Source organism: Danio rerio, chromosome 18, assembly GCF_052040795.2.
Source record: "Danio rerio strain M-AB ecotype USA chromosome 18, GRCz13ab, whole genome shotgun sequence".
Lineage (NCBI taxonomy): Eukaryota > Metazoa > Chordata > Actinopteri > Cypriniformes > Danionidae > Danio > Danio rerio.
In genome coordinates, this window is record NC_141038.1 from 50,881,210 (window position 1) to 50,903,433 (window position 22,224).

The 22,224-nt window shown below is 34.0% G+C and overlaps 1 protein-coding gene and 1 long non-coding RNA gene across 12 annotated transcripts in view; one reads left to right on the top strand and one right to left on the bottom strand.

Annotated features, from left to right (window-relative positions):
* LOC137488231 (uncharacterized) overlaps nt 1–22,224 on the top strand; it is a 235,286-nt gene that overhangs the window by 154,072 nt on the left and 58,990 nt on the right. The window lies entirely within an intron of this gene.
* The window catches only part of kirrel3b (kirre like nephrin family adhesion molecule 3b), a 361,509-nt gene that overhangs the window by 15,724 nt on the left and 323,561 nt on the right, over nt 1–22,224 (bottom strand). For 5 of the 10 annotated variants that reach the window (XM_087293547.1, XM_087293545.1, XM_087293544.1 and 2 more), the window contains exons 10-12: nt 7,479–7,579; nt 5,671–5,869; nt 2,189–2,296 (exon numbers count right to left, since the gene is read on the bottom strand). In XM_087293547.1, coding sequence (XP_087149673.1) covers nt 2,189–2,296; nt 5,671–5,869; nt 7,479–7,579 — 408 coding nt within the window. Of the gene's footprint in view, nt 1–2,188; nt 2,297–5,658; nt 5,870–7,478; nt 7,580–22,224 lie in introns of all 10 variants that reach the window. The other 5 variants (XM_087293546.1, XM_087293543.1, XM_087293542.1 and 2 more) reach the window with 1 other exon arrangement.

Here is a 22,224-nt window from a genome sequence, read left to right on the forward strand (position 1 = left end):
ATTCGTACAATTTAGTACGATTTGCTCATCCCCCAATGACGGTTGGGTTTAGGGGTGGGGTTAGGTGCCACGCCTAATTTTTAAAATCGTACAATTTCATACGACTGAACTCGTACAAATTCGTATGAATTAGCCTCTAAACTGGCAAAACGTAAAATAATTTTGTTTTCTCGTGAGATCAGGCTGACAGTACATAAAAAAGAATCTAAGATTTTGAGAATAAGAAGCAAACAAACATGTCAGGCACTGTAAAAAAACTAAAAAGCTAACTCAACTTGGAAGGTAACCTGCTGCAAAGCTTTTTTTGAGTTGACTCAACTTTTAACCCACTTGACTCAATTTAAGTTGAGTTAGCTCAAAAGCTCTGCAACAAGTTGTCTTAGAATTTTAAGTTGAGCTGACTTTTTTTTTCTGCAGTTGCTGAAGCTAATAAAGAATTAAGTCAAAATTAAGGAAATAATGCCAGTATAATATTTACATTTATGATGTAAAGAGATTACATTTATGCATTAATGCTTTATTAATTTACTTTATGCATGAAACTTTATTATTAGAATAAATAAATCATTAGGTATAAAATTTTCTAATTTACCGACATAATGTGGCTTAAAAATCTTTTTTTTTTTCTTTTTTGGATTTGCAGGTTGCAATGTCCCGAATTCTGCTTGCCAATCTTTAGTAAATTGTAATGGTTTGTTTTGGTTTAATTTGGACTTTCCCCAGCCAGCACAGAGCCCAGGAGACCAGAGTGAGTTCTCCGACTTGGCCCCCCCCGGTCCGGCTTAAAAATCTTAGATTTTTTTTCTTTGGCACAAAAAATGCAGCTGTTATTAGTAAAATACAAAAAAATGCTGTATGACTAAAAAATTAAATAAAAAATAAATAAAAAATAAAAAAAATAAAGTACATGTGCACAACTGTGTTGGTGTAACTGTTCTGCCACACATACCACCCCCAAAATAATAAAAAAAAATCTGTTAATCTTTTTATTAAAAATAATGAATTTATTAATTATTTGATTTAATAAAAAAATAAGTAAAACATAAATGTAGACTTTTTTCCAACATTAATGGTTTTAAACTAAAAAATGTAATTATGACACCAAGTATACTGAGCAAAGCACCCTAGGCAAAATTTATATGTAAAAAGTAAATGTAGACTTTTTTACACTTTAATTTTTTTAGAACATTTTAATGAGAGTTTTAACTAAAAACTCCGGTCCTTGGTGATTAACAAAATTCAAGCTATGATTTTATAAACTTTTCAGAGTAAAAAAAAAAAAAATTCAGGTACTCTGATAATAATAATAATAATAATAATAATTATAATAATAATAAATTTAGGTACAGCAAAATTAGTTAATGTAAATCCCAATGATGTGTAAAAAAACTTTTATATACTATTATATACGTATATATTTTAAACATTTAAGTACATGCCTTTAATTATTTCACTTCCTTAGATCTCATTGTATCATTTGGAACCATATGTGTTTATTTTAATTGTTCTGTAATTAATGTATTGTTTTCCATATTTCGTTTTTTTGACAAACCAAAAAGTGTTCTTTGTGTAGTTATTATTATTATTATTATTATTATTATTATTATTATTATTATTATTATTATTATTATTATTATTATTATTATTATTATACAATAAACCAAGGACCACAGTTTCAGTGCAAAATCCTCCACTGAAATGACTAATGTGAGGATGCGTAAATAAACTTGCAATTTGTCATGTTTGGGTGAGAAATCTCTTTAATTTTATTTAATTAAGTTTCTAGGTTGCTATAAACACCCATCAGTAAACCTTACCAATGTACTGTACACACTAGAAACACTCAGTGAACCAATGCAAACTCCCTCCTCGTATAATCAAAGACGCTGTCTACAGTGAATACTAGTTTTCTTCTCTCTTTGGTTTCAGCAACATTTATGTATTTTTTATTTATTATTTTTTTTTTTTACCGGCTGAAGTGTTTCTTGTCTACTGTATACCTTCATACCGCCCAACCCTACACAAACACTGAACGGAAAAGAAGAAGATATATAGAAATAAAGGCTCGGTTTCTGTGAAGTGACATGAACACCCTAACAGCCTGCGCTTTTTGTCTGACTGAGGAGCACTTTAGCAGCATGTTCTGCTGATGGACATGCAGGAACGCAGTCGGCTGACAAATACGTACTTCTCTGAGAGCGAGTGCAGCAGAACGCTCCTATTGTTCCCATCAGGACGATGAAAGCCACGAACGCTCCGACCGCCACGCCGATGATCACAGCAACAGGCAGGGAGTCTGGTGGAAAAACAAAAGAGATCTCTAAAATAACACAGCATGGGCGGCACCGGTGGATCCTGCGAAGAAACACTTTGATTGACATTCTCCCTTTGTCATCAGAGAGGGAAAGCCACACCCATTAGTGATGATCTCTCACTCTCATTAGCATAGGACGTTAGTCTTGTTTTGGAATCTACCACTATGCTGACACATAAGCATTTATAGCTCCGCCCTTTTTAAAAACGAGCACAATCTCATTTGAATTTAAAGTGACAGTTACCAAAATGGCACAAAGAGTTATTTGTGTGGTACTTTAAGTTAAAACTTCACATACACTACCTTAAATGTCTTGTCGAGAATCTCAGTTGTAAGAGCAACAAATAATAACTTAACCTTTAATTGATCATTTAGAAAAGTGGGAAAAGGTGGATTTTTCTGATTAATCACCTGCTGAACTGCATCCCAATCATCACCAATACTGCAGAAGACCTACTGGAACCAGCATGGACTCAAGATTCTCATAGAAATCAGTCAAGTTTGGTGAAGTGAAAATCATGGTTTGGGGTTACATTCAGCATGGGGGCGTGCGAGAGATCTACAGAGTGGATGGCAACATCAACAGCCTAGCTATTAAGGCATTTGCGCTGCCCATTACATTACAAACCACCTTCAGTGTGTCCTGGGTCTTCCCCGAGGCCTCGTCCCGGTGGGACATGCCTGGAACACCTCCCTAGGTAGGTGTCCAGGAGGCATCCGAAACAAATGCCCGAGCCACCTCAGCTGACTTCTCTTGATGTGGAGGAGCAGCGGCTCTACTCCCGGGTGTCAGAGCTCCTCACCCTATCCATAAGAGTGCACCCTGCCACCCTTTGAAGGAAACTCATTTCGGCCGCTTGTATCCGAGATCTTGTCCTTTCCGATCTTGTGAGAGTAGGAACGTAGATTGACCAGTAAATCAAGAGCTTTTGCGTTTTTAGCTCCTTCTTCACCACAATGGACTGGTACATCGACCGCATTGCTGCTGCCGCTGCACCAATCCGCCTGTCAATCTCATGTTCCATCCTTCCCTCACTCATGATCAAAACCCTGAGATACTTGAACTCCTCCACCTGGGGTAAGGACTTTCCTCCACCCCTGGAGATGGCAAACCACCTTTTTCCGGTGGAGCACCATGGCCTCGGACTTGGAGGTGCTGATTCTCATCCCAGCCGCCTCACACTCGGCAGCCAACTGCCCCAGTGCATGCTGAAGGTCCATGTTCGATGAAGCCAACAGAACAACATCATCTTGCATCGTCATGCATTCGTAAATGTATTTTTTTTTGTTATAGATAATTTATGTATGATATTTCTGTCTGAAAATAAAATTAAATCAATCAATCACTATAATAGTTTCCCTCTAATAAGCAATTTTCAGCACAGACACTATTTGCTCCTAAAGAGATTTCAAGAGCCACACCGGTGGAACAAACGAGAATGTCAAATGTTGTGTCAAAAACGCATTTGCACCTTCAAGACATCTATTCAAAGGATCTCGCACAGTCAATTAACACCACCATCACCTTCTGGCAGAAGCACCGGTACCTTCGCTTCACATGAAAATCACCCGTAACAATTTACAGATATGCCAATTATCGCATACGTTTACCACTTGACACGCATGTCTGGGATGTGCATATACAGAACTCTGCGTCAGCTGTTATCCTTCGACTCGTATCATTTACGATCCCTGTTAGGGTGTGGGTGTAATGTGAATTCCAGCCATCCCAGGAGTGTTCGAAACGCTGTCGCTTAGGTTAATTAGAGCCAACTCAACTGTTTTATTTGTGCTCTTGTTGGTATATTTAAACCCGAAGATTGAGACCAGATTTTTTACGGCCAAATGATAATGAGAGGCTGAGACAGACAATAAGCTGTACATACACAGTTAATTACTGGCTACTGGCATAAACGAAACATTACAACCTTGTGTGTACGCACTGTTTATGCCTGTTTAATGCACACAGCTGTTATAAACTCACACATAAATTTTCATTAAAGGACTAGTTTACCCTGAAGTGTTTGCCACACAATGACGCTATATGATGCTTTTTCAAGCTTTAACCCTCATTATGCCTAAAATAATTACACAGGTCTTAAAAACCAACATTGAAATTTTTTAAGATACTCAAAAATACATATTATTTTTTTTTTTATTAAACTTTTTTTTTGGACCAATGAATGTGTGGAGTACCATTAGGCATTAAAAATGTAAATGTATATAAAAAAATGTATATAAAAAAAATAATGAAATAATCTGTGTAATATTAATGTCAAAAACTATTGTAAAAATATGCCTTTTCTCCATATATCACACACTTTTGGGACTGAATTGTGTTGATAAACATGAATGTATTATACAGAATTATATATTTTATTTTAATTAAATTTTATTTTATATTATTTTATAGTATTTAATATTTTTATTTAATTTTAATAAATTTTTAATTATTTAATTTAATTACATTTAATTTAATTAAATTTTTTATTAATTTAAGTTTTAATATTTTTATTATTTAATTTAATATTTTATTTAGTTTAATTAAATGAAATTTATTTTTATTAAATTATTTCATTATTTTATTACATTTTGTTTTTTATTTATTTTTTTCATTATTTAATTGTATTTTCAATTTAATTTAATAAATTTAATAAAAATTTAATTTTTATAAATTAATTAAACTATTTAATTTATTTTATATTAATTTAGTTAGCATTTTTTATTATTTCATTTTATTTTAAAAATTTATTTTATTTTTAAAATTTATTTAATTAATTTTTTTTATTATGTTTTTTTTTTAATCAAGGTTAAAGCTTTGGTCTTGATTTATTTTAATTTAATGAGAAAACATTAGCCAGGGTTTTATGTCATTAAATAATGACTGAATTTTCATTTTTGGGTAAACTAATCCATCAAAGAACCATTAGACAAAACAGGACTATAATGTATTGCATGTAAATAAATCTAAGGCATGGAAACATTGGGACCATAGATTCTAAAAAAAAAAAAAAAAAAAAAAATAGCACAACAGATCATTAAAAAAGTTGCAGTTAGATGCGCAAAATAAATGTGTTTCCCTGAAATATAGCTTGGGCTAAAGCTGAATAGAATTTGTAATTACAATTGGCACAAATACATTGAAAGATATTAATATTGTTATAGTCATTCATTATGTATAACATGATAAATGGAAAATAATGGACAACATATTAAACAGCTGCATAGTCAACTGCAATATTTTCAAAAAATAAGAAAACAAAACTAAAAACATGGTTATGAAATGTGCAACACTACTCTACCACAGGCGTGCTTTAAAGAAAAGAAGGTGAAACCTGGCGAACCTTGGCTCCCACCTTGTTCCTTGAGGCGAATGATCTCAGTATCGGAGCCAAAGCTGTTCCAGGCGGTGCAGTTGTAGATGGTCTGGAAGTCAGCAGGTACGATGTTACTCATGGTCAGAGTGGACAGCACTCCGTCCTCTGTGCTTACAGTCTCCACTGTATAGCGACCGGATGTCCCTGACTCCAGGACGGTCTCCTTCCAGGACCAGGCCTGATGGAGAACACAAGACAACGTATTGAAAACACTTACTTTATATGAGCCCGTTGCTGTACATTTTCATCCAAATAAATCATGAATTTGTACGATTTAACCACTTTTCTGGCGATACATAAAATAGTTAAGTTTTTTCGTGAGATAATATGTGTTGTTTTATATACTGGTCTCCAAATATGTATATTTTTATTTCGTAAGATTACTTATTGCTTGAAATATGAGCCTGTTGGTCGGTTATCGTACAATTTTATCCAAGTGAAATCATATAAATTTGTACGACGGAACTATTTTTCTGGCGATACGTAAAATAGTTAAGTTTCCTTGTGAGATAATAGGTGTTGTTTTGGATGCTGCTCTTCAGTGTTATGGTAAAAATCTTTTCCAAATATGTATATTTTTTCTTCGTTGATAACTTCATACTTGAAATATGGTTCAGTTGATTAAATATCGTAAATTTTCATACAAATGTAATCGTATGAATTTGTACGATTTAACCATTTTTTTTGGCAATACATAATGTAAGATGTTACATTTAATTGTAAGATACAGCTGAAAGCCTAGTATACTGTTCGATGTTTTAAATACTGGTCTCTAACATCATTGTACAATAGTTTTCAAATATGTATATTTTTACTTCGTAAGATTAGTTTATGCTTGAAATATGAGCCTGTTGGTCGGTTATCGTACAATTTTATCCAAGTGAAATCATATAAATTTGTACACATGAACTATTTTTCTGCCGATACTTAAAATAGTTAAGTTTCCTTGTGAGATAATGTGTTGTTTTGGATGCTGCTCTTCAGTGTTATGGTAAAAATCTTTTCCAAATATTTAAGGATGTTTTGAATACTGGTCTCTAACATCATTGTACAATAGTTTTCAAATATGTATATTTTTTTCAATATGCAAATATAAGCCGGTTGGTTGGTAGATAGTTGCGCAATTATGTTGTACAATTAAGTTGCACAATTATTTTAAACAAGCCAGCACTAGCTAACAATAACCAGCCTGTATCAACCTTGTACAAGCCGGTCTTTCCATCACCGGAGAGAGACCTGCATTTGCTTTCACCTGCTTTATGGGCGTTATTACACTTCTAAAGTTATTACCGGTTGTTCCGGACCGCAGGAGCAGTCTTTCCCATTCAACTGACATTTAGAAATAGCATAGCAATAAAAGCAAAGCCACACGAGTAAACATCGCACAGAGATTACCTATGCACACGGCCACACACACACACACACACACATACATGCACAGTCTGAGTAATGAATCAAAAATTGGCCCGGAGAGGAGACAGTTCATCTAAGAGTGGTAAATCCTAATTGGATCTGTGGTAACAGGGCATAAGCATGCATTAAATGAGAAATTAGAGCTGTAAGCCTGCCATGTCTAATACCCGTTCGCTCATATAGAGGAAACAAACGATTGGAGATGCAATTTCATTTATTAAACAGATCGTAACTCATGAGTGCGTTATGCATTATTGGACTGTGTTTACTGAGTCTAATGGAGTCACACGAGCCATGTGACAACAGCAAACACCCACTCAACAGCTGCAATCCTGTCTGAGCTGAGTCACTGGAAGCAGAGCTGAGGAACTCACAATGCGATCTGGAGGAGGCGTGCTGCGGATGAAGCATTTGATCTGGCCCTTTTCGCCGTGTGGAGCCTGATGGGTCTGTGTGCTGGAGATGGTCGGAGGTCCTGAGGAAAGAGAGGGAGAGAGAGGACACATAGTCACTCGTCACCGACTGTACAGCGAGCTTTCACTGCAGGCTCTCTGGTTGCAAGAGTCGTGGGGAACTCTTTGAAACATTTGTATATGGTATTTGAAGCACTAAGGCACGATTCTCAATTCTACCTCTCAGCACTTCCCCTTTACCCCTACCCCTCGTTTTGCGCATTCACGTGAAGAGATCGTGGTGTCCCAATTCTTTTTAGCTTGAAGGCGTAGAGCTAAGGGGAAGAGCTAGATAGCCCTTGAAATGGAGATTTTCCAGGACCACACTTGAAAACCAAGGGGGATGAAAATTTCCCACAACAGACTAGCTACAACAACAACATGGAGATGCACAAATTTAAGTATTTTTTAGCAAGATATTTAACAACAAACAAGCATATGTTTTTCTATATTTACAACAAAAAAGGTCAATTTTGCTATTTACAATTCATAATAATATATTAAAGACTGATATAAAGACTGTAAAGCAGTCCCACAACATACTTTCACATCTGTTACTCGATGACACTCGATTACCTTGTCAGAAAATTCTAATGGCTGGGAATGAGGCTTGTGTTTGCATGGATGAATATGGCCAGTACAGTTACGAGCTTATTGCCAGATTATATCATTATTATAACATATAAGATATAACATATAAGAAAAAATTGTAGTGAGATTGGGCCCCGAAAACAGACAAGATATTTGCACAGTTTAAAAAAGAAAAACATATATATATTTTACAGATATTATATTATATACTTTATTATTGTATATTTTTCTTATGTGTTTTTCTTTTTTTATGCGCATATATATATATATATATATATATATATATATATATATATATATATATATATATATATATATATATATATATATATATATATATATATGCATGCGCATACAGTTTTCCATTTCCCCCAATTTATCTATGCTTTTAAATTGCATTATGGCACCTTGATCTTTCCTGATGTAGTGACTTTCATTGACAGTTTTTTAATAGTTACAGTTATAGTAACTACAGTATGAAAAAGTTATTGCTACATAGTTAATTACAGTACAAAAAACTCATAATAAACTGCCAGTCTTTTAACTTGATAAACGTTAGATTATTTCTTATACACTATATGTACTTGAAGTCAGAATTATTAGCTCCCCTTTGATTTTTTTTCTTTTTTAAATATTTCCCAAACGATGTTTAACAGAGAAAGGAAATTTTCACATCATATCTGTAAATATTTTTTTTTCTTGAATAAAAGCAGTTAAAAAATTTTTACACTAATATACGGACAAAATTATTAGCCCCTTTAAGCTATTTTTTCGATAGTCTACAGAACAAACTATTGTTATACAATAACTTGCCTAATTACCCTAACCTGCCTAGTTAACCTAATTAACCTAGTTAAGCCTTTAAATGTCACTTTAAGCTGTATAGAAGTGTCTTGAAAAATATTTAGTCAAATATTATTTGCTGTCATCATGGCAAAGATAAAATAAATCAGTTATTAGAGATGAGTTATTAATACTATTATGTTTATTTATTTATTTATTTATTTATTTATTATGTTGAAGAAATCTTCCCTTTGTTAAACAGAAATTGGGGAAAAAAATAAACAGGGGGTCTAATAAATCAGAGGCTAATAATTCTTACTTCAACTGTATAAACTGAGTAAAATATTGAAAAAACTCATTCAAAAATAAATTAAAAACACCCACAAATCTCAAAATATTTATTATTGAATTGTTTACATTTATTTTAATATGCTTTCCATGCATATAACATAATTGAAAAAAGCTGATTCATTGGCTGTCATAGTCCTATCACATTAAATAAAAATACTTTACATCCCTCTATATTTAGGCTAAACACATCTTTGTTTATTTATTTATTTATTTATTTATTTATTTATTTATTTATTTATTTATTTATTTATGACTGTGCTTTCATTTTGTTTTGATTTTCAAACTGAATCCTTATTGTACATAAGTTTACAATGATAATAAAGCTTATTTAGTTTTTAATGATCTATGAAGATACAAGATGTGCAGCACCTGAAACTACGGATACTGGAAGCCTGTGCTGGCATTTCTCCTGCGATGTTGCTATCAGTGTGTGAAGAGTGGAGCAAGAGGGTTGCATTGACAATCCAACACAACGAGCAACTCACTGAACACATTTTATAAGTGGTCAGAAACTTGTAAATAACTCATGAACAAACAAAAGTTACGTAAAAACCAAGCACACCATTGTTTTTCTTGTGAAATTCCCAATAAGTTTTATGTGTCGAATGACCCTCATCCTATTGAAAAAACAAAAGGTAGATCGAAGATGGCCACCATGGTCACTGCCCTTCTTGAAAAGTTTGCCCCCTCACAATGTGCCACAACCAGGATGTTAATATCACCAACCATTTCCATTTTACTAAAGTGTATCCATTTAAATGTCCCACTCTGTATATTAGGTAAGTAAACTCGACTCTGAACAAACAAGTGCTGCATTTACTTCCCAAAATGTGTAGTTGTTTGTGAAAGATGCTGCAATCTGATGTATTTCACTGCAACTTTAAGCATCACTCCGCTGATACTTGAATTGGTGCTGAAAGTGCACTTGGCCATACTGTGTATATGGGTGTTTGGCAAGCTTTAGCACTTTTCTTCATCATTTGATCTGCATTCAGAGGGAAAAATAAAGTACACAAACCACATTTTAAAAATAAAACACTGTTTCACCACCCACTTTCCGTGTGCAACACTTTTCCAGTTGCGTCACTCAAGCGGAATTGTCATTGGCGAATCTGCAGTGCATAGAATAATGACCCTCATTTGCACAGCTAAACTGCAAGCGCTGTGTGGATAAGATGCAGGGGTAATGCGCAACTGTTGAATTTTCCCTGGAGAGAGCATGTGCAAGGCAGACGCACGCATTACCAGCGACGAGATTGACAAATTCCGCTTGCCCACGCTTCGAGAGCGAGGTGTAAAACTTTATCCGAGGAGTCTAAAAGATCTCATCTGTAGGATCTGCCAATCATGTGTGCAGTACTGAAGCCTCGCGGTGGCATGTTAGGAATTTCGGCATTGAAAGGAAAGAGCGGCATTGTATTAGGTTTGAATGGGCAGACTCTTAAAGGAGTCTCCTGTGGGCTGGTCTATTTAAGAGCAGTGTTAAGGGTGAGGGACTGAGGGTCTGGTCTTCATTTTCAATCTTGAAAAGAGCTGATTTATGGCAGACCTCATGTCTCCCGAGGAGATAAGGCTCGGCGTGCCAACTGCAAGTCTATTTCTATAGGCTGCAATCGGAAGAGTGCCAATGGCAGAAATAAATGTTATTTCCGAGAGATAAGGGCCCCCAGAGCGTCTCTTCATGCTCTGTTTTAACTGCGGAGCCTTGAACTTTGAACTCTGGCTTAAGCTACAGCTCACCCGCTTCTTTTTTCGAAATTGCACAAAACAAACAATGCCATGGCATGCACTGTAATATGATGTTTCTCTGGGATAATTTCCCTTTTTAAAAGGATGGTTCAACTTAAAATGAAAGACTCATTGGTCAGACAAGTTTTGGCACATGTGCGAATGTAGTAAATTTGCTTTTGATGATGAAAGCGAGAGCGCTGGTGTTGCAATAACCGATAAAGTGGAGAAACTATGACGTCACCTTGTAGGCTGATCAGCTTAAAAACGGTTCCCTCGATAAAATCCGTATAGGATTTTCCCATAGGCTTTTCAAAGATTGCAAATAATAAGCTCTGTGTTCAAACACTGTTCATTACACTTACACGTTTTGTCCAGCCGGATAATCCTCACACGGAAATACAACTTTGCGCACTTTTGGATGTTAAATGTAAACGCAAGAACTGAGAAGCTAACATTAGGCTATAAACGGCCTACACTGCCCTCAGGGCGCTCGCCTGTGACGTCAGCACCACCCTGCTAACTTTTCTAGCTTATATTTAGAAAAATGGTTCATGACAAAGATTTAATCTCTCAGTTTATTATAATATAATCCACGCTATATATTATAAACAAATAAATACGCAAAAACACATCTGTATATGGACCTACTTGCCTTTCAAGAGTTCACACTTAGCTAATGATTGATAATAAAGCTTGTTTGGCATGATGTCCCGGGAGAGAGCCCTGAGCTTATAAGATCCTCGAGCCCTGGGCTCCCTCCTGTTGTAAGACGAGAGGGGAGTTTGAGCTCAGGTAGATCTCGATGACTTCCCCTCCTGCCTATTGTAGCTAAATGTCAGATTTTGACAGAGTTTGGCTAAAATATGTTGGATTAATTGTTTAGGGTGCTTGTTTTTTAACTGTGGGAGGAAACCGGAGGACCAGGGGAAAAACCCACGTTATCACGGGAAGAACGAGCAAAACTCCGCAAAGAAATATTGTCTGGTTTAGAAAGGACTTAAACCAGGGGCATTCTTGCTGTGAGGCAACAGCGCTAATCACTGGCCACCGTGACTCCCATTTGAAAGGAGGGAAAGTAGGGTTGGGTGGGGGGGATTTCTTCAAGACGAAGATATTGAGATGAGAAAAGTCTAGTTATTTATAGTGAGTTAAGGATCGTCTGATAGGATGATTAGTCATTAGCTGAAGTTAGAACAGCTGTGAACAATCATAACCACGTGATCCTCTCGAAATTTGTTTATAAATAAACTACACTTTGGATAGTTTTTTACGTGGGAAATACATTTTGTTTTGCTGCACGGTTCTTGTAAATGTTTTAAAACTGTATGTAGAAATGTGCCTACATAGTATTATCATAAGACATATTTAAATAAGTGTATCGCTCGCATATATACAGCCCGCTTACCTTAGTAATAAATGACAGAAATGAGGGATGGGGGAACAAGTCTTTCAAATGCCTGCAAGTTCCATCAAGGACACAGAACAGCTTTCAATATTCTATTTTGTCATGAAGTTCAGCAAAAGGCCACCCATACAGTCATATATGCTATATATTTTAAGGAGGAGTTTAAATATTGCAGTTATGACAGAGTTAAATGTGTTCAGATGAAGAAAAAAACAACGAAAAATGTATTGATCATGTTAAAATAACAGTTAATATGTGTGTATTTTTACACATTTATTTACACGTTTGCATTACTGAGGGCAGGAAAGGGACGGGCTGCACTGGTGAGCAGTATCTTCATAATATCATTTAATTAAAATAAATAATCAACAAATTAATCTGTCTTGACAGTCTTTACAAGTGAAGGCACATCGACATTTAGAGCACAATTCGGCTGAAATAAGATCACAACACAACGACATTTTAAAAAGCAAACATTAGCACAATGACATTAAGAACACAACTCAGCTACATTAAGATCACAAACGTAATGACATTTCAAAGAGCAAACAGTAATCTCACAACATAACGACATTAAGATCACAATGATGCTACGTTAAGGTCACGACGCAATGACATTTCAAAGAGCAAACAGCAACATACAACAACATTAACAACACAATGCAGCTACATTAAAAAACAACGCAACAATATTTAAAAGAGCAAACATTAACCTCACAACGCAACTACATTAATATCACAACGCAACGACGTTTCAAAGAGAAAACATTAACTCACAACACAACGACATTAAGAAAACAATACAGCTACATCAAGATCACAACACAACGACATTTCAAACACCAAACATTAACTCACAACACAACAACATTTAGCAAATATTAAGCTCTCAATACAACGAAAATGCTCCCAATCACTAGGTGGCAGTAAAACAACAATTATTACTTCTTCTTCTGGGTGAATGGCGAGGTACAGCAAAACATAGATTATCTCTAGACACGACAAGAAATTCGTCACAGTACATTGGTACCAAAGAGAAAGATTCGAGTTTTACCTCTGAATTGTAGTGAAATAAACGAATACTCATGACATGCGCACACTATAACTTGGTTTGAGAACCAACTGCCACCTAGTGGTCGGGAGCATTTCTATTGTGCAATATAAAATAAATCTGTAATTTTACGGTTTATTTCCGGCAGCTGGGTGTCGGAAAAAAAAAACGTAAAATAACGACCGTTAAATTACAGAAATTTACTGTTAAATAACATACATTAAATCATAGAAATGTCCTTAAATTTAAGTGTCTAGTAAATTTCGGTAATTCAACCTCTGTTATTTTACAGTAAATGTCTGTAATTTAATGGCCGTTATTTTACAATTTATTTCCGCCAGTAAACCGTAAAATTACTGATTTTTTTTACAGTGTGTTGTGAGTTAATGTTTGCTTTTTGAAATGTTGTTTCATTGTGATTTTCATGTGGTTGTGTTGTCAGACTAGTGTTTGCTTTTTGAAATGTCGTGGGGTCATTCTCTACTCTACTTTCGTCATCAAAAGCATTCCGACTGCATTCCCACTACATTCGCACTTGCTCTGAGATTCGTTTGACAAAGCTGTATAATAAAGCTAATAATATTGTAAATAATGTTCCATTTTCTACACAAAGCAATCGTTTCACTTCACAAGACCTCAGTGTGTCATCAGGAGCCATGGCTATTGATTCTGAGTCATTTGTATGTGTTTATTTTTTATCTTAACAAACTATAACTATTTACTGCCATTATATGAATCACCAAGGTCTAAAGATTCAGCTGAAAATCTTCTACTAAATATATCATGGATGACCTGAGTATATTAACAGGGAATTCAAATTATTGAGTGAACCATCCCTTAAATTGGTTAGCTCTGCCCCCCCCCCCTCCAAAAACAAAAATATAAATATATACACACATACTCACATTTAGATCCACGCACACACAAATTCAAACCAATCCACCAATCATGCATCTGCCAATCATATGCGTCGGTGTCTCTCGACTGATTCGTAATTGCAGTTTATTAACTGGCTCTTATTAGAATAAATTAGCATCTAGATGAGCGCCAGGCAGATGGAGTGCTGTAGTGAGGGGAATATCAGGCTGGTGGAGACCAATGTGCATACCCTTCATTAGACGGAAATGCTACCTTGCCGCTAATGCACATGCGTGCAATGTGCATGCTATACCCCGCGACTAAAAATCATAATCCGAATGATATGATGTGATAAAGGCTGGTGTGTGTGTGTATAGTTGCAGGCGTAAGGTAAATACATTCAGATCGCTTGCTGCTGGTGGAGGTAAGGCCGGCGCTTGGTGGCTCGGAAGAATCAGCCCATGGATCAGGCTGTAAATGAGGAATATAATTAGATAGCTTATCACTTATCCTCAGAATGCTGGCTTTAAGGAACTCCGTGGGGAGTGGGAAGGCTGGAGGCTGAGAGAGAGAGAGAGACTGACGGAGCACACTTAATTTCAGGGCATATATTTGTAACAGTAGGGGGCGTACACAAGTCATGATGAACAGATCGGTAGGGTGATGTTGTGTAAAGTGGATTCACCCAAAATAATCATATCCCAGGATGATTCTACTGGGTGATATACACCTCTATAGGTACTGTATTCATTGCCGGTTCAGTAAGCCAGTAAGTAATGTACTGTGCATTTCATATAGCCTGTTCAAATATAAGATTTATTTATGTAATATGTTTTTAAAGTAGCTACACTGTAAAACAAAAAACAAAAAAAAAAACACACAGTTCCTTCACATTGTCCCAACACAAATCGACAAAAGTTGACTTCATTGTATTTACAAATTTAAGTGGATTCAACATAAAAAAATTAAGTTGCAAAAAATGTTTTTGAGTATTAATTTCAAAGTTTCAGAGCTAAATTATGAAAATAGGCACTACTACTGCTAATTAATATCATCATCATCACTATTATTATTATTATTGTTGTTGTTATTTAAAAAAAATATGTATATTAATAATAATAATAACACTTTAATGCTGTGTTCACATCAGACACGCCATGCATGAATAAATTGTGCTATTTGCACGTAAATAAACGCATGAACATTTTGAGTTTAGTCCTGTGATTCGTGCTTCATATTTGATTCATTTGCCCGTCAAATTCACTTCTCAATAGATACGGATTTGCATCATAGGGAGGGCATCTGTCTGCCCAGTGACTCTAGTTTCATTGCTAAATGGCTAAGATTTTATTCAGAAAATAGCTGTGAGTTATGTGCTTTAGCAAGGCTGAAAAACAGTGTGGATTTGCTCGGCGCTTTGTCTGAGTCCACTAGATCCTTTCATAGGTGCACCCAGCTCTGTGAGTTCATCAACTCCTCCAGGGAACTCACCTGGAAGATGAAAGCTTTGAATGGGGTTCTCAGTCAGTGCTTCAGACTGAGTTCAGATGCAGGCACTACGTCATGATCACGCCCATACAAGAGCAAGCTTCTGATTGGTCAACACAGCGCAAATCTCCGCTTAAGTTCAGATTTTTCAACTTGAGAGAAACGCGCGATTCGCACATTTGTGTCAATCATGCAAATCGCACGAATCATGTCATCCAGACTGCCAGATGTCTATTCGCGTCTTTACATTGACTCAACAGCCCAATCCCAATTCTATTTTGGTGTGAGTGTGGTTGTGAAAAATATTTGTTCGAAGGTATCTACCCCTTGCCCTTAGCCCTATACCTTCAAGCTAAAGAGAATTGTGTAAGGGGAAGGGCTAGGGGGTAGAATTGGGATGGGGCCATTCATCTGCGTCTGGTGTGAACACACCAATAGACATTTTATAGACAAATTTAACCATATTTTTTAAATCTTATATTTGATTCATTTTGAGGTGATGTAACATGTAATATTAATATGTGATATAAAAAAAGACTGAATTGTTGCCAAAAGACAATATATTATTTAGATTCATCTATATGGAATAAAAAAAAATGATGAATGATATATTTTGTGACTGTATTGGTTTGCTATTGGTAGTTTTTCAAGTATATAATTTTTGCAGATTTTTAAAAATCATTTGAATTCATCACCTATAAAGATAACTTGCTAGTAGACTTCAGTAATACACTACACTGTACTCTAAACCCAACAAAATCAGAGGGGAATAATAGAATACACACATGTACAAGTGCATAAGAAAAAAAAAATGATTGGAATGTTGTTCCAGAATCAACATAAACTCACCGGCCACTTTATTAGGTACACCTGCCCAACTGCTTGTTAACGCACATTTCTAATCAGCCAATCAGATGGTAGCAACTCAATGCATTTAGGCATGGCCAAGACAATCTGCTGCAGTTTAAATCTAGCATCAGAATCGGGAAGAAAGGTGATTTAATTGACTTTGAACATGGTTGTTGGTGTCAGTTGGGCTGGTCTGAGTATTTCAGAGACTGCTAATCTACTGGGATTTTCACACATAACCATCTCTAGGGTTTACAGGGAATGGTCAGAAAAAGAAAAAATATCCAGTGAGTGGCAGTTCTGTGGGCGCAAATGCCTTGTTGATGCCAGAGGTCAGAGGAGAATGGCCAGACTGGTCCAACCCGGTACTAGAAAGGTGTACCAAAGTCGCCGGTTGAGTATAGTTGTTAATCCAGGAACATGTCCTACTTGATGAAATCAGGTTGGCGATAATATATTCTTCAACAAAATGATGTAGGTTATACTGAATTAGTCTTAGTACACGAAGGAATCAGCCCCAGCACTACACATTAGTTGATGCCTTTACCAATATGCTGCTTGCTTTATATTCAGAAGCAGTAAGCAACGTATTCTAATCTGATGCATATCCCTTAATTGACCATTTAATCATGTATGATTTATGAAGGGGATTGGGCTCATGAAAAACGTACACACCACTGCGCTGTGCTTTATTCTGAAAATACAGTTTTAGCATACTTGCGTTATTAACATTGCGCTAAGCACCACAACTTTCTCTCCGCACCACCACTGTCTGCGTTTATTTCACTAGCTTTCATTTGCCAATTCATTAATCTGGAGAGTTCGCTCTTCTCTATATCTGCGAGTTGGCATGGAAAAAGAATACTAATTTCCTTGTGGAGTAAATGTCTGGAGAATAAGTAAGATATTCGGATATATACAATAAGAATAGGTGATATGGAGTTAAAATATATATATCACAATATTTGTTATTTATTGCGATAACGATATGAATGACGATAATTTTATGTATAAAATGAGAGATAAAGTCCTGTATCTTTAGAGAAAAGTATTAATTTTCACATTGTTATATTTTGTAAATATTTTTTTAAAATAAAATAATTATAATAAACAATTAATAAAATAAAGTCCTGTATTTAAAAAAACAACATATTTTTTGTATTTTTAAAATTTTATTTATTAAATTTTTATTATTAAAATAAATAAATTATAAAATAAGGTTATGTATCTTTAGAGAAAAGCATTAATTTCACATTTTCATATTTTATTAATTTATTTTTAAATAAATAAATAAATTTAAATAAATAAATAGGTAAACAAACAAACAAACTAACTAACAAACAAATAATCAGATAAATAAAATAAAGTCCTGTATCTTTAGAGAAAAATATTGCTTTTCATATTTTTACATTTTAGTAAATGTTTTATTAAAAATATAAATAAATAAACAAGTAAATAAATGAAAATAAAGTAAAATAAAATAAAACTATAAATAAAAATGCAAATAAATAAATAAATAACAAAAAATAAAGTAAAATAAAATAAAGCTATAAATAAAAATACAAATAAATTAAAAAAGAAAAAGAAAAAAGAAATAAATAAAAAAAATACAACAATAAAATAAAATAAAGTAAAATAGGCTCAACTTATCTGATATTAACAGATGCATGGATCAAACATGAACACAATAAATAAACACTTGTGGCAATATTTGGATTATTTTAGTTATTATTCTGTCCTGAGTATTCTTACCCTAACCCAACCCAAACCCTAATCCTAAGCCTGACATATATTTAAAATGCAATGCTAATTGACCGGCAATAGATGTTAGCACAGTATTGGTTACTATAAAAATAGTATGGTTTCTATGGGCTATGAAATTATTTTTTTTACACTCAACTGTTGTTTCAAAGTGAGTATAAAGTAAAGGTATATCAACTGTTTGTGAACAGAATCATACATGCATAACTAATCCACACATTGCTACTGTAATAAACCATTGCACAGACTGATTGTAGGTTTGATCATTATAAATATGCTAGTCTAGGTTTTTTTTTTTCCATGAGCTGAATTTTTACCTGTATATTAAAAATATCATCCATCTCTAATATAAAACAAAACAAAAACAAACAGTGTCCATTTTATTTTCTATTTCAGCTTAGATTAACTTTAAATTTCCTCTGTAAGCACAAATACTTTTATACACGCATATACATGTTTTTTTTTCTTCATCTCTCTGTTCAAACACAAGCGTATTTCTCTCCCTGTTGATTTACATTCGGCAAATGTGCACTCATGTGCACACCAAAAGTAGCAGCCTTCCACAGAGACACACATGTCCCATTTCTACTCAGAGCTAATGTACATTTCCCCCCCGAAACATAATGCAGTCTTCCTGACACACACACTCACACACATGAATGCACAAATATGTTCCATTAAACCAAATAATGGAAAACCATCACGTAAACAGCATGATTGAAAACATCATCCCAGCAATTACTGTACTTCAGGTCTGTGGGAACCAGTAAGAGGTGATTTGCAGATTTGCAGTGTGCGCGAGAGGTTGAGCATGGATTGTTTCGCCTCATATATTTCCATTACAGCGCTTCAAGAGGTCTGAACCCAGTTCTGTGACTAGCGCATGGTTTCTTGTCCACAGATCCAGCATTTAATTGCCAGTCCTGGACTCCTTTTACCTGCTCATTCACCCTAGGCAAACTACGCCCTATTTTAAAATGCCTTTTCTGAACTCTCAGCAATGCCTAGAAACGACTTTCCCAGTCTCCCTTTCAACCCTAGTTTAGTTATAGCATAGAATATTCCCCAAGGAGCTTCAGCTCAGCTCCATTGTATCTTCGTCCCCATGGCAAAAGCACAGATTTGCACCCATCCATCTATTTAGGAGTTTTCACACTGAAAGTTATTTGTTGAGTCAAGGAGTCAAGCGTCATTCCTTTTCACTGGACGTTTAATTGTACGATCTAAAACAAAAAGAAATGCTGGGTTTCACACTTTATTCCTGTTGTCACAAGTCATTAACTATTATAAGTTAACCAATAATAGTATAGTATAATAATAATAGTATAGTGATAGACAAAAATCAATCATTATTAACCACATCCAAAATGAAAGCTAGTTTTGACTTAAACTATGTGTGTTGACTGTGCATATGTATTATGAATATATAAATAACAATGCTATCTCACTGCAATTTGTAACTTTTGATTTAGTGACTAGTTCAAATGTATTCGGACAATCTCATTCATGCAGTTTGGTACAATTTGCTCATCCTACAATGACGGTTGGGTTAGGGGCAGGATTTGGTGCCACACCTCCTTTTTAAAATCGTACATTTTTGTTCGACTAAACTCCTACGACTTGAAATGAATTGGCCACTAAACTGACAAAATGAAAAATAGCTACGTTTTCTCATGATCAGGAAGATAAATAAACACATTCATGCATATATTTAGGAAAATGTTTATTTATATTTACAAATAAAATATATATGTATAACAATTTATATATTACTTGAAACATATATATATATATATATAACAAAATAGTTATGTATGTGTGTTGTGTGTGTGTGTGTGTGTTTGTATGTATATATATATATATATATATATATATATATATATATATAGTTGAAGTCAGAATTGTAATCCGTGTAAATTATGAGCCCTGAATTATTGTTTATTTTTTTTAACCCCATTTTTTGTTTAACGGAGAGAAGATTTCACACATTTCTAAAAAGATTTCAAAACATAATAGTTTTAATAACTCGTTTCTAAAAAAATAAAAATCTATAATTTTGATTACATTTTTTTATTTTTATTTGTTTTTTTTTCTTAATATGTCTATACTTTATAGTGGTTTTCATTTTAGTTATATAGTCCTAAAATGATAAATATTTCCTTGCCAACTAGCTGAAGTAAAATAAAAAAAAAGACAATTTATAAATTTTTTTTTTTTTGCAAATCACAAATCTCTTTAGTTTTATTATTGTATTGTAACATTTTAGTTTCAGTTAGTGGTTATAAGCTTGCTTAGAGATTACTTGTAGATCACACAAACAGTAATAAATAAGAAGGCATACACACACACACACACACACACACACAAACACATATATATATATATATATATATATATATATATATATATATATATATATATATATATATATATACATATATATATATATATATATATATATATATATATATATATATATATATATATATATATATATATATATATATATATATATATATATATACATATATATATATACATATATATATATACATATATATATATATATATATATATATATGCTAAAACAATTAAGTTGCCCACCTAACACACACACACACACAAAACTGCAAGAAGTAAGTTAGTAAGTTGAACCAGCAGCAAAACATGTATTTTTGAGTGTAGAAGTCAGGTGAGCCAAGATGGATGTAAAGTTCTTGCACTGTGTTATATGATTTGTAGCTGCTCACCCTCAACAGCAAAATAAACATTACACATGGAAAACTTGCGGGAACTTCTGCTTGTTTGAGTTAGAGCCGTGGATCGATGGTGCTGCAGCTTTCAAATATTTTCCTTAGCATGGTGTTCAATTTTAACAGCAAGAAAAGAGATGCCTTGACAATAAAAAAAATAGAGAAATAAATAAAAGCATAGTGCTATTTTTTTTCAAGGCAACTCATTTGTCATCATATTTCCAAAAGCTGTGGCCAGTTATGCAGTATCAATAAACAAAACAAATGCTATGGTTTAAACATTTGTAATATTTAACATGTTCTTTTAGGTCTTTAAAAGAAGTCTCTTATTTCATTGTAGATGCAGATAGATAGATAGATAGATAGATAGATAGATAGATAGATAGATAGATAGATAGATAGATAGATAGATAGATAGATAGATAGATAGATAGATAGATAGATAGATAGATAGATGATAGACAGACAGACGGATAGATATATAGATAGATAGATGGACGGACGGACGGACGGATGAATAGATAGATAGATAGATAGATAGATAGATAGATAGATAGATAGATAGATAGATAGACAGACAGACAGACAGACAGACAGACAGACAGACAGACAGACAGACAGACAGACAGACAGATAATAGATAGATAGATAGATAGATAGATAGATAGATAGATAGATAGATAGATAGATAGATAGATAGATAGATAGATAGATAGATAGATAGATAGATAGATAGATAGATAGATAGATAGATAGATGATGGATGGACGGACGGATGAATGGATATATAAATAGATAGATAGATGATAGACAGACAGACAGACATATAGATATATAGATAGACAGATAGATAGATAATTCTCTGAAATATTATTACTATGTTATCGTGGTTTTAACGTCAGATTTGTTTAAATGCATTTTAAACGATTTAATTGCTGATTTTAAAAGTGATTTGAAATCTAAATTTTTAGCAGCCATTTCTTCTTTTCAGGAATAAAATTAAGAAAATAAGTAAACACATAAGTAAACAAACAAGTTAAAAGTCAG